Genomic DNA, 17,058 nt, shown 5'->3' on the forward strand with positions numbered 1-17,058 from the left:
TACAAGAAAACGTGAGAAACAAAATATTGAAAGTCCATATTAGAGAAATTAGGTGTTTTGAGAATGTTTTCCACTTACATCCAAAGGGACCTTCCCTGAATCACTTGACAGTGAAGCGCGACTGCTAGAAATCTCTGACGATTCTCCGATCGCTGTCAGTGTGCTTGTACGATTTTTAAGAGAAACAAGAGAAAGAGGAGACGGAGAAGCATCAACTGCATTTGTTGTACAAGTTTGTTTGCTTTGTAACCTCAAATGATCTTCGACGAGCATCAAAATCACGATTGCATTTTCCACCAGAAAGACAGAAAGCTGAGCAGCATTTTCTGCTCCAGCCTTTGCATCTTTTGGTGCTAGACCCTCTGCAGCAACACCAGCAGCTGCTGCAGCAATAACTTGAGTCTGTTGAGGGGAAAAAAAGATTGTGTAGATAAAAATCTAGTTCTATCCCAATAGACGGGTGAACACACACACATGCATGAAAGAATAATATGAGAGAACTAAGCTTTACAGCATTGTTTCTTGCAAGCAAACTCCCTGGAAAATATACATTGTGCATTTGTAAAAACAAACTCTACATTTCCTTTATCAAAGACTTATATAGCCATTAAATAGCTCATTGAAAAAAGGTATTTCAAGGAATGGAAGGAGTTGGTTATATGTGGAACTATGGAAGGTATAAAAGAATATTAATTTTGGTTTATCGTTATATATAAGATGTGAAAAAAAAAAACGCAGGAAAAGTGGAGTTACCTGAGCCTGCAGTTCTCTGGCAGCAAAGTCTAGCAAACCACCAAAAAGTCTTCTTTTGAAAATTGGTAATGACTCCTCACGCCTTCAAAGAGTAGAAGATAAAATAAAAAAATGACAGGATGCTAGAGATAATGACTCAAAACTACCATACCAATCTTCACAAAACCGAAATAGAAACCGTACAAAAGGCTTGAAATATGTGAAATACACAAGTGCCTCAGGACAAGTGAAGTCATTCAAATTAAGCGTGCAAAGGTGATAAAGAGTTATATGGAAATACCTAATTCTTTGCTCTCCAGTGCTAGAACCACCAACGATAGAAAGCCACTCTGCACAATGAATTGTAGCCTCGATATCCTGTAAGAAGGAAATATATGACAGAAGTAATAATACTTAAAAACAATGGAGCTTGAAGAGAGCTAAGGTGTAAGCCAATAGAAAGTAAAAACAAATATCTACCTTCCAACCATCTTTTTGGCGCATTGAATGTTCCAACATTATGATCAAGAAGTTGTGAATTAGATCTTCTACCTCAGAAGAACCCGCTGAAGCAGACTGTTTCCCAGCATCTTTCTGTGTACACACAAAAGTCAGCAAAATTTGGCAGAGCTGTTGGCACTTTGTCTACAACTTACCAGCTAACATAGTTGATTATATACTCTTTTAAGGCATTAGTGGGCTCACTGACAATACAAAATTGTGATTGAAAAGGTTTAGGTTCTAGAGTTGGATGAGTACCTCATAATTCGAGATCAAAATCTCCAAGATCCACTCAGGCCATTCTTCCATTTTTGTCAGACTGCTTCTATTTTCCGGATGACTACAAGCCAAAAAGAGAAGATCCTGAAAAAAGAAAGAGGGAGTTCAGAAAGTCATCAAATGAATAGAACAATGGAAGTGAACGCTTTTAAAGAAAGTCCGCAGAATAAAAGTTCCAGACAACTAATCTTAAGTTTTATCAGATTTCATGACAGATTGACAGCTATTTGGAACAAAATGCTCATACTGTTTCCTAGTACACTTATACTAACCCAGGGTCCAGAATATCACAAGCACCTTTACAACGACATTTATTCCTTGACAGTCATGACATATACCTGAAGTGCTCGGCTTTGTAGAGCCATGGACGCAGATGGTAGAGACCGCAGGAGGACTAACAAAAGTTGGGAGTGTTCAAAGCGATGACCTGAATCATAAAAGTTAAGGCCATCTTCTGTTGATGAAGCATTGATCTGCAAGAAAGCACACGTGATCGCTATAAGTTTAACCTCACACCAAAATTTTAAAGACTAATCATGATAGACAATGCTGGCGTATGAATGTGAACCACACACATCACAACAGCCGTAGAAATTCATGATAGACAATATATGCTATCACAGAGCATTTTAGGGAGCCAGATTTAAAACCAACTTTCATCAAGTTTCACACCTTCGTGTAACAATACAAATAAGACAAGTACAAAGTTGACGTGAAAGAGCCATGCAGAAACACACCAACACTATTTTATAATAAGAAACGCTATATGCTCCCTCTTTTTTCCACCCAAGTCATAGAAAGTAGTACCATGGCAATCAGAAAAGATACCCTATATACTTTTCAATCACTTTGTTCATAAAATGATTAAACAAAATGGGTATCAAGAGCATGCCATACCGAGGCTCCAAGCAAAGTTGTATAGACGTTGTCAGTCATCAGCCTGTTTGGAGCAGATTGAAATGCTTTCAGCAAAGCAAATAGGAGCAATGCGACTTTATCATCAAACATTGTTCCTCCATTTTCATGGAGTCCACTACCCAGGATGTTACTTGTCAAATCAGAACGGGCAACCGAATCAAATGTTAGGTGCCCACTAGAAATTAGAGCACCAATCAATCTAATGATCCCAACGACAACAGCATCACTATTGTCAACATTGTACACGTTATTTCTTGCACTATCAGCACTAATCGAAAGACTTATACCACCAATTTCAGAAACAGACAATATTCTCTCAGTATCTATGGAATTGGTAATGGAAATCGAGTCATTATCACAAATGACAGATGAAAATACATGCTCATTTTCTTGTGGATCTGATGCTGGTTCATTCGGAGACCCTACATTATCATCCTCAACAGAATTTCCATCAGGACCAGAAGGGTCAACACCGGAATCCAACTTCTTTACAGAACCAGACCCGTTGTTCTGACTCTTTTCACTTTGATCAGTTGATGACCTTGTTCCACTCTTACCCATAGCTAAAACATTATCCTCACCAGTTTTAGCTTCTCGCTGCAGCAGAACAAGAAGTGTTTCTATCCCACCTGATGTTATAAATACCTCTGCAAACATCTGAGCTCTTGCAGCATTCGGCTGTACAACTAACCTATACATAAGGTGTAATACCCTCGCAACCTAAAAATATGAAAAAGGTTAAATAGTGTCAGACAGCACGTATTTGTCATATAATTTGATTCATTGCCATTCTTCTAATTACCAACACAAAGGAATGCAATCTGTTAGATCATTATATCTCGAACTGACCCACATTTTACCATGCAAACTATTATAAGATGGTTTTCCAGAATTCAAGTATACATATTCTGACTACTATCACGCAGACTGGAAATGGCGCTAAGATGCAAGGACTGGACGGCATAACTAAAAGATGGCGAAAAATGAATTGAATTGGCATTGAATATGCAATTAACCTAAGATAATACAGGTGAAACACACATATTCATCGCTAGAGATAATTTCCATCCAAGACAAACAGTAATGGAATAGGGAGTATACTAAAATTGGAAAAATAAACTTTCAGGGCAACTAAATTATTATATATAATAGTTGAATGGCATATACTCCCTCTGTTATTTTATAATTGATCTTTTAAGCTAATGGTAGAAAATTTTTACTTCCCCATTTTGGTTGTCAAATGGTGTTAATGGAAAAAAATAACACTAAGGAAACGTATTACCTGATTTGGCTGTGGACTGTCAATTATGAAACCAAGTAACTGACGGAGGTCATCAGCAGCTAAAGAAGGAGATGCTGCTCCCATTAGAAGTTCAATAATCACCAGAAGTTCATCAATCAGAGCATTAAGTTCCCCCATTTGACGCGTATTCCCGTCAAGAGGAAAAGTGGTCTCCGAATCCTTCTCAGAAATCATCCAATAGCATCTTCGACAGCCATCTAGAAGCAGCTGAATAGCTTCGGCATTCCTCATGGCTGTTGCTTCAGTGAAAACCATATCTTGAAGGGATGACAATAGCTTCTTCTGGAGTCCATAATTGCATAGGCTCCATATCTTTAAATCTAATAGAAGTGTGCGAAAGAGCTGCACTTTAAGAACATGATTGATCTTCTGAGATTGGCAAAGAGAAACAATGGCCGCAACCAGTTCCTCTTCTTCTACTCCGCCATGCTTCCTGTCGAGGGATGCAAGTGAGTGTAGAAGATAACTCAGAATTCTAGCAAGAATCTCGGGTCCCTGATTACGACACAACTCTTCATTGTTCCCAGGATGTTGAATAGCAACTGATAGGATTCTAAATACAGGAGCAGCAAGAGTTACTGTGGACAAAGACAATGGAAGATTTCCAGGACATGGCTCCAAGCTATCTTTCTGCACATTGCTTACGGTCAAAGGAAGCAGGGACATGGGTCCTCCATAAGCTAGGGCCCAGAAGGACTCCACTGGCTTTATTCTCGTTGCAACATGGACTTGTCCAAGAACCTCAGCTGGTCGCCTTAGAGTGCCTTAACCAAGATAAAAAATACAAAGTAATCAAATTTTGGTCTAACTACAGCCAGAAAATGAAAATGATTGTTTAGTGTTATCAGATTTAAAGAGCATTTGAGCTAAAATTGTAATAAAAATGAAGTATAAATATAGGCACCTGCTGCTCCCGAAAGTGAAGCATCTGGGCAAAACCGCCCACTTAGCAGACAAGGGTGGTAAAGCAGGTGAGTATATCCTCCAATATCTGCATCCAAATTACTATTTTCCTCTGCCCTATTACGTACATAGTCATTTGTAGCTAGCCAAGGAAGGCCTGCCCCATTCCCAAAACAAGGCAAAACATCCCCACCTCTAGAAGCCAAGCGCGCCATTCTCTCAGGACCAATTGGTTCCTTAAATATATAAACTGGTCCCATCTCTGCAAACAAAGGACATTGACGACGACGACGTTGTAGACCAGCCATAGTAGGAGGAGGATTTGTGCCAATGCAACAGAAAGAGAGGGGCTTGGATATACGAGGGAAATCAAAAGGACGACTTTCGTACAAGGATCCATCAATATAAAGCCGTAATTCACTCTCGGCTTTCCCCAGAAGCCCCTGCTTGCAGCTATGCTCGAGACCAATAAAATACCAACATTGAGGCTTAAATGCATGAGTAAAATGCAGCGAAGACTTTCTTCCTTTCCCGCTACCACTCTCAACCACCAGAAATTGAGCATGGAAATATGCTTCTATTCCCTGATTATCAGCGGACAAAAAGCTGAACAAACGTGGCATATGAGCAGTACCCTCACCAGCGAGGGCACTCGCAGCCGCTGCAGCTGACATGGCGGATGTTTTCCCTGACTTGGCTGCTGCGGCAGCAGCAATTGCAGCTGCCGCAGTTGCAGCATTTAATGTGTCAGCAAATGATTCAATATAGATCCATGTTGCAAATGCGTAGCCATTGGTAAAGGGCCAACGACTTTCTCCGGGACCAAGTAAGCCAGAGCTTTCACCATCAAATTCAAAAGTACAAGCAGGTCCCCTTGATTCCTTTCCACTCATTGTCTTCTCCAAAGCAAGCATCAACGGACTTGACCATGCTGTTGTAATCGCTGTTTTTATAACCTGAAGCCACCTGTGTAAATCATCGACACTAAGGGAGTGTCCAGCTAAATGTTGGATGCATAGTAACAGGACAGAAGCAGCACTCCATTTCATATCAACATCCTTGAAAATTATCTCTTCCACTGATCGCAACAAAACCCCCAATAAACCTGCCGTGGAACACATAGCTCTGTTTCTCGTGCATGACCGTAAAATAACCAGGAAGCCCCGAACCATGCGAGTCTTTGGGGACATAAAATTAACGCTATCACCTAAACCAGGAAGCCAAGGAATAAGCTCACCAGAAACAATAGCAGCACGGGAATTTAACATGACACTAGGAGGGTTGCTATCTTCATCCTCTTCAAAACTCTCAACTCCACCCATGGTGGCAATAAGTGAATCGACAACAAGGAAAGCAGTGGCCTCTGACTCTTCTCCAGCGCCAAAACTCTCAATACCGCAGACAACATTCTTTAGTTTGTCTAAACTTTCAGGTTTCCCCATAATGGCTGAATCCACTAGATGCAGTAGCTCTGGAGAAACATTTGGAACTGTAGCCTTTGGCTTGGGTTTCTGCGGGGAATGAACTGGGGAATACCCAGATTCTGGATGGTGGAAAGAATCCAGACTAGTCTCAGACAGGGACTGCTGCATAGGATCAGGTGCGTCTCTCTCAGGTCCAGGGCTAGAAAGTCGGTCACTTTGCACATCATCCATGGGCATCAAATCATACATCTCCTGAGTCCCGGACAAGTGATCAGTAAGTCCTTCGGTGCCACCAAAAGAGGACCTCCCAAGATCAGAATTTGAAGTGCTTCCAGGCTCCTTAAGTTCACCATGTGATTCATTGACAGCTTTTTCCTGATCTCCCAGAGACACTTGTTCAAAATCATCATCCTTGAAAACTCTATCAGCTGAACTAATCCCTTGCATTGCTGTATCATCCTTGGCAATAAAACCAGAAGAATCCCCTATATCAAATGCCTCAATCTTGTCCTGCAAAGGATTAGCTATATCAGGCTTATCAGCTTCTTCTGCAAGCTTTCTTTCACCATCTTCTTCCATTCTATCAACTTATAAAGAGTACACTCATTCACACCGTTCTCTCAGCCTCCACCTGTTTAAACATCCAATTAAAGCTCGTGAGTCGAATGCATCGACACTGATGTAGATGAGAACTACAGTTGAGAACAAAGGCACTACGATTGAACCAAAGAAACTATTTATGATATACTCACTTGGATCTACTAAGAGTTACATATACAGCATGAGAAAAAAAGAGCAAATCACATAATAATATGCACAGCAAAGATTCAATTAGAAGATCAGATCTTAGCGAGGATCGATTAGGAAATTTTTTGAAATTCGTATAAAAAACACATTCTGCGGGTATCATCGATAACTATGAAAGAAGAAAATGCTCATAGAAATCAATGCCAAAAGAGAATACGCACGGATCGGACCGGAGAGATGTACGGATATGATGAATCGGAAGCAGTCCAACAAATCTGGACAGATTCTCTATCCTCCGGCTGCGCAACGAAAGCTTGGTAGATGGAGAATGAGAAAGATTGAGTGAGAGGACGACGAAAGTAAAAGAGAGGTGGAGACGACGATCGGAGAAAGAGTAGCGAAGGGAGGCGACTTGGGCGCGCGGGAGAGAGAGAAGCGAAGAGACGAAGAGAGAGAGAGATTTGTGGTTTTTTACTGATTTTGGGATTTAGCATTTAACAACTAATTACTGTATTTCTTTCTTTTTTACTAAGTATTATGATATATGATATAAAATGAGATCATCTACTACATGTGATACTTTTCTTTTTTTGGGTCAAAGTAATTTACTTTCTAAATCTACCTTTCAAAGTCTTTCAACAAGTGTTATTAGGGCATTGGAAAAAAAAAACAAACAAAAACATTTATTATAATTTTGACATAAACTTCAATCATAATATTTGTTTAGGTGGAACTCAATGGTGATTGGTGTATTGGTTACTTGGTTACACTTTCACCAAACAACAAAATCCTCTACTTTTTTTTTTCTCCTTTCAAACCAGCTTAGATTTATGGGCCTTGTATCAGCTGCTAAAGATATAACGTAGGCCCAATAGCAATATTGATACCTTGACTTCTTCAACCCTAGGCACCACCTCACTAGAAGATATCTGCAAACTTAAAACAACGAGACAAACACCTTCGTGATGATCTTTCTTCTTTTATTTTTATATGTTTTACATAGGATCATTAATTATTATATGTTTTACAACTCTTAAACAAACAGAAGAAAGTATGGCTATTTGATAGTGCGTTTCTTGATGGGAATGGCATGTAACGGTTTGGTCTTATGTAATGTGATACCAAAGGTCTCGTCCATGTCCAACTCCTCAGGAAATATGCCGTTTGGAAGCTTCCATTCAAATGAATAAAGAAGCGAAGCAAGTATGAGAGACACGATCTTCACAGCCAAAGGCAATCCCGGACATATTCTACGTCCCGCCCCAAACGGTGTTAGCTCATAATCTCTACCTTTCACGTCAGTATCTTTCCCTAAAAACCTCTCAGGCTCGAACTGTGTCGGGTTCTCCCACACATTCGGATCTCGTCCGATGGCCCAAACGTTCACCAAAACCTGAGCATCTTTAGGCACCATGAATCCAAGAATCTCCACATCCGTCTCTGCTTCCCGCGGGAGGAGAAGGGGAAGAGCTGGGTGCAAACGGAAAGTTTCTTTTACAACCGCTTGTAAATAGGGCAACTCTGAGATATCTGACTCTTGAACGACACCGTTTTCTCCTATCACTCGGTCTATCTCGGCCTGAGCTTTCGCCATCGTTTTAGGGTTTTTTAGTAACTCTGCCATTGCCCACTCTACGTTAGTAGAGTTTGTATCCGTGCCTGCTGCAAACATATCCTGACATATATAATCACATATCAGTAACGGCGACATTTAAGCTTTATATATATGTAATAATTCATCTCAAAACTTCAGTAAACAGAACTTTTTTTTTAATAAACAGAACATATATGTTCCTGTAAAAGCATTGAATATGTTTTTGTACCCTCGAAGTTTCCTTCGTAAGATTTGTTGGAATGTTACGATTGATGACATCAGAAAACTAGTGGATTCAATGCTGGTAGGATCGGACTTACCAAGAGAAGGTGTTCAATATCGCTATTGTCAAGCTCAGGTTCAACTCCTTGTGTGAGGGCAAGAAGCGAATCCAAGAAATCTATGTCGGAAACATCATCTGTAGATTCATTCCACTTCCACAATGCTATTTTCGCATCCATGAACCCACGAAAAAGCCTAAACAACCTCTCGGTGCAACCCTTCATGTTCTTTCTATTACTTTGCAGATCAAGGAAACCCAAAAATGGAAAAAAGTTGGCAAGGTCTGGTTTCCCGACAGCTACCATGACAGCAGTCACCGTTTCCTGGAACCCATTCGAAATTTTCGAGTCGTAGCTACCGAGATCAACGGAAAACAAAATGTTCGATATGATATTAAGAGCTGTGGTGAAAGATGCACGAGAAATATTAACTGCTTCTTCTCTCTTGCTGCTTTCACTCACGAATTTCACAAGCTCTTGCACATTCTTCATTCGCAGAGCTTTAGTGGTTTCGATACGCTGCGGGGAGAACATGAGACTCACAGACAATTTTCTCAACAACCTGACAAAACAGAACAACAATTTATGATCCGTTTTTAGGTCTTTGTTACGTTTTTTAATTTTTTACATTTATTGATTATAGGTTTAAAGTTTAAACACACAATATTTTGGGAGTACATACTATAATCATTTGAAAATTGTTAAGGCAAATTCAAGGGACCAAAATAAATAGGTCTGCGTTTACAATTTTCATCTAGTACATAGTTGTGTTTATTGTTTATTTCTCATATTATATTAATAACTACTACATTATTGTGTTTTTTAATAGAAAATATCGATATACAGTATATAGTTTAGCTGTAAAAGAGTAGGTTTTTTTGCATTTGAAACAATGGAATCTCTAATTAACCACAAAAGTATAATCATGAGAAAATAATAGTACCATAGGAGAAAAAAATTGTTAGGTATTGGTTGAAAAAAAAAAATGTTAGGTGCTAATTATACCTACAACGAGCCGAAGACGATGGAAGCCAGGCTACGGAAACCTCGTGGTGATTGATGGACCGTATAGAGTTAGTTGATTTACGGCCAGACAAGATCTGGTCATGTGTTCTTAGTACTTCTCTTGCAGCTTCTGGTGAAGCTATGACCACTGAGTTTAAACGTCCAAGCTTAAGACTCATGATTGGCCCATAGGTCTTTGAGAGGTCGGCGAATGAGCGGTGAGGGCTTTGACCGACTTGGTGAATGTTTCCGATTATCGGCAATCGTGGAGGTCCAGGAGGTAGCGTGGCGGAGCGGTAAGAGCTCCGTCGGAATCTTGTGGTGGTGGTGAAGATAAGGAAACATGTTGAGAGAAAGCAAAGGAGCAAGAACATAACATTTTCTGAGATTATTTCCATCTGTGTTATAAAATTATTTGGTTTAGTTGACTCATATTTATAATGTTTAGGTACCAATCCGAAATCCACGATGGATCCGATTTTCTACTACTAGTAGTAGTAATTAGCGAATCCCACTTGTCATAAAATAGATACACGATGTTTTTTCAAGGACCCAGCGTTTGCAAAAGTCTACGAATGAATTTTGCAATTAAAAGATACGCAGAGGTGGCATGATTAAGAAATTATATTACACTTAAAAGCGATGTGTTGGTTGTTGGTCGATAATTGAGTTTCAGCGTCGCAACGTTTAAGTCGTGACGTTTTGGTTTGTGACGTTTAATCCAATAGTCACAAGTACAAAGAGACACAACTATTATGATGTAGTGTCTCCTTTGTTTTCTAAATCAATTTTGTCGTTGACAAATAAAGTTCTTTTTTTTTTTTTTAACTCGGAAAGCTTTATTAATATCTTCTTTCTCTTCTCAGTATTAATTTAACATATACACTTGCACCAAACAATAAATCGTATACTTTTTTTTTTCTTTAACAAATCCTCTACTTTCTTTTATAGCATATCATAAAAAAAACAAAACCTTTTAACCCAGCTTAGTCATATATACCATCAGTTGAATTTAAAAACTCAGTAATTTATGGGATTTGATTGATGTAAATGGAAAAAAGTATAAGAAGTAATTTATTGGCATTGTATTAGCTAAAGATATAACGAATAGCAATATTGATACCTTGACTTCTTCAACCCTAGTCAATTCACTAGAAGAAAGCAGAGATCGCAAACTTAAACAAGTTAAACAACCGAGACAAACACCTTTGTGATGATGTTCTTTTACTTTTAAAATTTATTTATATGTTTTACAACTCTTAAACAAACAGAAGAGAGTATGACGAACTGATAGTGCGTTTCTTGACGGGAATAGCATGTAACGGGATGGTCTTATGCAATGTAATACCAAAGGTCTCGTCCATGTCCAAGTCCTCAGGAAAGATGCCGTTTGGAAGCTTCCAATCAAAGGAATAAAGAAGCGAAGCAAGCATGAGAGACACGATTTTCACAGCTAAAGGCAATCCTGGACATATTCTACGTCCGGCCCCAAACGGTGTTAGCTCATAATCTCTACCTTTCACGTCAATATCTTTCCCCAAAAACCTCTCTGGCTCGAACTGTGTCGGGTTCTCCCACACGTTCGGGTCTCGTCCTATGGCCCAAACGTTCACCAAAACCTGAGCATCTTTGGGCACCATGAATCCAAGAATCTCCACATCTGTTTCTGCTTCCCGCGGGAGGAGAAGGGGAACTGCTGGGTGCAAACGGAAAGTTTCTTTCACAACCGCTTGTAAATAGGGCAATTCTGAGATATCTGACTCTTCAACGACACCGTTTTGGCCTATCACACGATCTATCTCGGCCTGAGCTTTCGCCATCGTTTTAGGGTTTTTAAGTAACTCTGCCATTGCCCACTCTACGGTACCAGAGTTTGTATCGGTGCCAGCTGAAAAGATATCCTGACACATATAATCACATATCCGTCATGAGGGCGACATTTCTTAATATATACATGTAAAGCATTGTAAATGTCTTTATATTCTTGAAATATTCCCAAAATGTCACATAATTAGGATATGCCCCCTTCATCTAGTGGTTCCGGACATCTCTCTTTCAAGGAGGCAGCGGGGATTCGTCTTTCCCTGGGGGGTAGGGTACTACGAAAGGATATGGGATTTAGTACGAAAAAACTAATACTACGACGGGTTTATTGTCTTTAATGTTGATGTACATATTTAGGACAACATTAATGGTCTTTGACATGCATGTGTATGCACAGATAAATATTTATTGGTTGCAAATGCATGAGACCCCACTATTCTTTTTAGGAAAAAACAAAATTTAATCTATAGTGGCAACTGGCAACTGGCAAGAAGAGTCTAATAAGAGTGTGGAAGAGGTGAATCATGAAGATCAAATCATACTTTCGACATTTCCATCTTAAGATTTGTTGGAATATTACGATGGATGACATCACAAAAACAACTAGAGAAAAAATTATTATTTCAATTAATGCTGGTAGGACTTACCAAGAGAAGGTGTTCAATGTCGTGATTGTCTAGCTCAGCTTTATCTCCTTGGGTGAGGGCAAGAAGCGAATCCAAGAAATCTATGTTGGAAACATCATTTGTAGATTCATTCCGCAATGCTATTTTCGCATCCATGAACCCACGGAAAACCCTCAACAACCTCTCTGTGCAACACTTTATAGTCTTTCTATTACTTTGCAGATCAAGGAAACCCAAAAATGGAAAAAAGTTGGCAACGTCTGGTTTCCCTACAGCTACCATGACAGCAATCACCGTTTCCTGAAACTTATTGACATTTTTAGAGCCGTAGCTACAGAGATCGACGGAAAACAAAATGTTCGATATAATATTAAGAACTGTGGTGAAAGATGCACGAGAAATATCAACTGCTTCTTCTCTCTCGCTGCTCTCATTCACGAAATTCACAAGCTCTTGCACCTTCTTCATTCGCATAGCCTTAGTGGCTTCGATACGCTGCGGGGAGAACATGAGACTCGCAGACAATTTCCTCAACAACCTGACAAAACATAACAACAATTAATGATCCGCTTTTATAGGTCTTTGTTGCGTTTTTTTTTGTTTTTTTTTTACATTTAATGATTACAGGTTTAAACACCCAAGATTTTGGTAGTACACATATACAATCATTTGAAAAGCTAGCTAGAAACAATCTAGTCTAATTTGGGTTTAAACACCCAAGATTTTGGTAGTACACATATACAATCATTTGAAAAGCTAGCTAGAAAGTAGAAACAATCTAGTATAATTTGTGTTCATTGTTTATCACTAGCGAATAATAGTAATTATTGTGTTATTTATTAAATATATATATATATATATGTATATAATACTTAAGTTGTTGAAGAGTAGTAAGTTTTTTTGCATTTGAAACAATGGAATCTCTAATTAACAGCAAAGAAGAATCATGAGAAAATAATAGTACCATAAAGAAAAAGTTAGGTACTAATTATGTACCTCCAACGAGCCGAAGACGATGGAAGCCAGGCTACGGAAACCTCCTGGTGATTGACGGCCCGTATAGCGTTAGTAGATTTACGGGCAGACAAGAATTGGTCGTGTGTTTTCAGTACTTCTCTTGCAGCTTCTGGTGAAGCTATGATCACAGAGTTTAAACGTCCAAGCTTAAGACTCATGAGTGGCCCATAAGTTTTTGAGAGGTCGGCGAATGAGCGGTGAGGGTTTGTACCGACTTGGTGAATGTTTCCGATAATCGGCAATCGTGGAGGTCCAGGAGGTAGTGTGGCGGATCGGTAAGAGCTCCTTGGGAATCTTGTGGTGGCCGTGAAGATAAGGAAACATGACGAGAGAAAGCAAAAGAGCAAGAACATAACATTTTCTGAAATTATTTCCATCTGTGGATTCCTCAATGATATGATGAGTGATGATGTATCCGATTTTCTACTAGTGAAATCCCACATTTGTCATAAAATAGATACACGATGTTTTTTCAAGGACCCTACAGCATTACAAAAGTCAAAAAATGTTTTTTGATTTTTCAATTAAAAGAGATACGATCTATATAAAAGATACGCAAACGTGGCCAATTAATTAATGCTCATAAGAGCAAGATTATTGGGGTTCATATATTTGAGTGCTTTTATATACTGTTTGAATTTTTTATGAATTAATTGTGTATTTTTTTGTAAATAAGAACCATAATCTTTTAATTAAAATTTTCTCCTCCAATGTAAATTCTAATTTTGGGTCTCTTATTTTTTTTAAAATTGTTTTTTGAAATTTAAAAATTTTAAATAGAATAGAAGTAGTATAAATGTGTAAACATTTCAGAATTTTTAAAAAATGGGAAATTATTGCATTTAATTAATTTGTAAACATACAAAAAACATATTAAAACAAAAAAAAAAACTCAAATACATTTTCAAGAGTTACAATCTACAGAAGCAAATTGATAGGAGAAAGATCAACTAATTGTGGAAGAGAGAGTAGAGAAGTATAAGAGAAGAGATCAAAGTGCTAGCAGAACCAACAATATAATAGATCACCTTAAAAGCAGTTTGTTTCCTTGAAGGATATAAAACCAAAACCAACAATATAGGAAGGCAAACTAAAATGATCAGAACCGTGTGTGTGACTTCACAAGTCACCAAGGTAGACGGCTGAGGGACTATAAGCAAACATCAGTCCTTGTCCTGTGAAGCTTCTAAGAAAACTCAAAGTTCTTGGCTAGTTATCTTGTAATGCTGAAAGAATTTGATGCGATGACATGGAAACTCTTCGCTACCTCTTCCATCTGGTTTTGATCTCAAAACATGTCATGGTCGATAAACATAACTAAAAAAAAAAGCGATGACATGGAAACTCAGTTCTTAGACGGTTGAAAAGATTATGACCTCGATGAGTGAAGCATTGAACAACGCAGATAGAATGTAAGTAGAAGTTTCAGAAATCCCACATCGTTTTAATGATTCTGTAATCTAGTTGAAGAAAGAAATGAACAACAACGTTAGCGAAGTTGAGAAAACTACTAAACTACTATTCTTAATGACAATTCACCAAACCAGAGAAATTTGATTAACGAGAGACTCTCAAATCTCAATACTCAAGTAACTAATCTCCAACCAACTCACAACAGCTAGAACCTGCTGCATTAAGTCCTAGGCTAAAGCTTAAACAATAGAACTTGATTAAGGAGAGACTCTCAAGTCTCAATACTCAACTAACTGTTCTCAGAAGTAGACAAGAAGTAGATAGGAATGGCTAAAGAAGCACCATAAAAGATTGTTCTTACATGCTTAGATCCAGAGTAATTGTAAACGAGCTCAGAATGAAGAGTTCGGGTTGATAAGGAATCGCGTGAGTTGGAGACAAGTGCTTTCTGAGCAGCAGCCAATAGAGGAAAAATGTCTGGAATCTGATGATGATATACACAATTCGTTAAGCTGAAAAAATCTTAAGTAGTTTAGAATGTAAAAACCGAATATACAACAATAAAAACTTACAAGTCATGCATTGAGAAATGAGACTTCAAGCTTTAAACTTCCATCTAGCATTGTAATCAAGAGCTCCCTGAAACACCCAAATGTTTAATATTCAGATCTCACTCACACAAAATCAAAACTTGGGGAATGATAAAGGAAAATGCTTTAAACTAAACCGAGTTTCCCCAATTGATTCAATCTCCTCCCGTTTCCGTTCGATTGTGAGACGGCTCTTTTCCAATTGCAAAATCGGAGAGATTCGAGAGAGGTGAAGAAGAAGAAAAACCGAGTTTCCCCAATTTTTTTTTGGGTGAATGTCATGAAAACCCACTTTGGTGTGAGTTCTGTCACAAAAACCCACTTTCCACTCATGGTATACTTTCCCAAGTTTTTTGCTTATGTGTCCACTTTCCTTTTACATTTTTGCCCTTACTAACAACTTACCTCTCTTTCTCTCCTTCTTTTCTCTCTTTTTCTCTTCTTTTTTGTTGTTAACACTTTAACAAAGTAAAATATATTTATTTGTTATCATAAAACAAATTTTCTATTTATTTATATAAAATATGTTATGATTATATATTTTCTACATTTTAAGATACATATTGCTATATTTTTTATGAATTTTTAGATTATACAGTATCCATCAGTCGTTGAACATTTGTTCAATTATAAGTGGATAATCAATTGCAGTATTGTTAATAGATAGTTACTTGTGTTTATTCATACAAAATATACATACATAAATTTGGTTAGATCTTTATCCATAGCATATTATCCATAACACAACATAGACCAAATAAGTACAAAACCCTTTAATTCTAAATTTTAAATCCTAGAACATAAACCCTTGAACCTAAAACCAAAACTATTCACTTTAAAAAAAAAAACAAAGTTTAGTGGATAGAAAAACTGTGGATAGGTCTCCATGGATTTACAAAGCATATCTAGACATTAAGCTGAAGAATAGCAGTTGAATGGTGGCTATGGATGTGATCATGTGGATATTTTTTTGTGGATACCAATGTAGACAGACCAAAGAATCATCATACAACATCCACACAATTAAATCCATAGACACCATGAGCTCCTTGCTTCATATTTTGTGTTGGTCCAGAAACATATACACTCATAAGTGGTTAATAAACAAAATAAAAATTAACAACATTGATTTATTTAGAACATTGAATATCAATCATGTGGATTAGTAGTTATGGATACTTATCTTATAATATCTTGCTCATTCTTTACATGAGCAGAAATTTGTCCAAAATAAATTAGCCACATAGATTTCTTTTAGCTAAATGTTTTTGTACTATTTTTCAGCTAGAAGTAGGTATATTAGAACTTAGAAGTGTCACTAGAAGCATACTACACAATAAACATGGTCATTATTAATCTCAAAGCCTATCCACCAAATTCTGACCACGTGGACAAGCAATCCAGATGAAATTTATTGACAAGTTTGTTGCATGTTCAAACATCACTATAGTTTAGCCACTTAGATGTCTTTTAGCCAAATGTTTTTGTACTATTTTTAAGCTAGAATTAGAGATATTAGAACTTAGAAGTGTCACTAGAAGCATACTACACAACAAACATGGTCATTATTAATCTCTAAGCCTATCCACCAAACTCTGACCACGTGGACAAGCAATCCAGATGAAATTTATTGACAAGTTTGTTGCATGTTCAAACATCACCATAGTTTAGGGTTTAGACTTTAGATGGTATATAGATTCAATGTCTATGTTTTGAGTTCAAGTTGTATTGTCTAAGGTTCAAGGTGTAGGATTTAGGGGTTAAGGTTAAAATTTTAGGTTTAGGTATGTGGATGATATGTCTATATTTTTAATTCATGGTTTAGGATTTAGGGTTCAAGGTGTATGGTTTAGGGTTTAGGATTTAAGATTTAGGGTATAAGGTTTACGTTTTTGGGCTTA

The 17,058-nt window shown here is 37.8% G+C and overlaps 4 protein-coding genes across 12 annotated transcripts in view; all 4 read right to left on the reverse strand.

The window, feature by feature from the left end:
• LOC104783115 (BEACH domain-containing protein C2) overlaps positions 1-7,278 on the reverse strand; it is a 16,976-nt gene extending 9,698 nt beyond the window's left edge. For 2 of the 3 annotated variants that reach the window (XR_767175.2, XM_010508208.2), the window contains exons 1-10: positions 7,029-7,278; positions 4,638-6,691; positions 3,713-4,497; positions 2,410-3,150; positions 1,851-1,985; positions 1,492-1,596; positions 1,213-1,326; positions 1,034-1,110; positions 754-835; positions 79-402 (exon numbers count right to left, since the gene is read on the reverse strand). Coding sequence is in view for 2 of the 3 variants with exons in the window: in XM_010508208.2 (XP_010506510.1) it covers positions 79-402; positions 754-835; positions 1,034-1,110; positions 1,213-1,326; positions 1,492-1,596; positions 1,851-1,985; positions 2,410-3,150; positions 3,713-4,497; positions 4,638-6,639 (4,365 nt within the window). In the remaining variant the exon portion in view is untranslated. The remainder of the gene's footprint in view (positions 1-78; positions 403-753; positions 836-1,033; positions 1,111-1,212; positions 1,327-1,491; positions 1,597-1,850; positions 1,986-2,409; positions 3,151-3,712; positions 4,498-4,637; positions 6,692-7,028) is intronic. The other variant, XM_010508210.2, reaches the window with a different exon arrangement.
• Positions 7,752-10,123, reverse strand: LOC104783116 (cytochrome P450 76C4-like). Its single transcript, XM_010508211.2, has 3 exons — positions 9,688-10,123; positions 8,722-9,244; positions 7,752-8,482 (listed from the first exon to the last, which is right to left on the reverse strand). The coding sequence occupies exons 1-3, from the start codon at positions 10,083-10,085 to the stop codon at positions 7,865-7,867; spliced, it is 1,539 nt and encodes a 512-aa protein (XP_010506513.1). The 5' UTR covers positions 10,086-10,123; the 3' UTR covers positions 7,752-7,864.
• LOC104783117 (cytochrome P450 76C4-like) lies at positions 10,835-13,798 on the reverse strand. The gene is made up of 3 exons (XM_010508213.2): positions 13,134-13,798; positions 12,159-12,675; positions 10,835-11,588 (listed from the first exon to the last, which is right to left on the reverse strand). The coding sequence occupies exons 1-3, from the start codon at positions 13,595-13,597 to the stop codon at positions 10,947-10,949; spliced, it is 1,623 nt and encodes a 540-aa protein (XP_010506515.1). The 5' UTR covers positions 13,598-13,798; the 3' UTR covers positions 10,835-10,946.
• Positions 14,155-17,058, reverse strand: part of LOC104783118 (cytochrome P450 76C1) — a 6,773-nt gene continuing 3,869 nt past the window's right edge. For 4 of the 7 annotated variants that reach the window (XR_002037845.1, XR_002037844.1, XR_767177.2 and 1 more), the window contains 4 exons: positions 15,140-15,206; positions 14,929-15,051; positions 14,531-14,614; positions 14,155-14,430 (listed from right to left, as the gene is read on the reverse strand). The gene's annotated coding sequence lies outside the window, so the exon portion shown is untranslated. Of the gene's footprint in view, positions 14,472-14,530; positions 14,615-14,928; positions 15,052-15,139; positions 15,207-17,058 lie in introns of all 7 variants that reach the window. The other 3 variants (XR_002037843.1, XR_767180.2, XR_767178.2) reach the window with 3 other exon arrangements.

This window comes from Camelina sativa, chromosome 4 (genome assembly GCF_000633955.1).
Source record: "Camelina sativa cultivar DH55 chromosome 4, Cs, whole genome shotgun sequence".
In the NCBI taxonomy this organism is placed as follows: domain Eukaryota; kingdom Viridiplantae; phylum Streptophyta; class Magnoliopsida; order Brassicales; family Brassicaceae; genus Camelina; species Camelina sativa.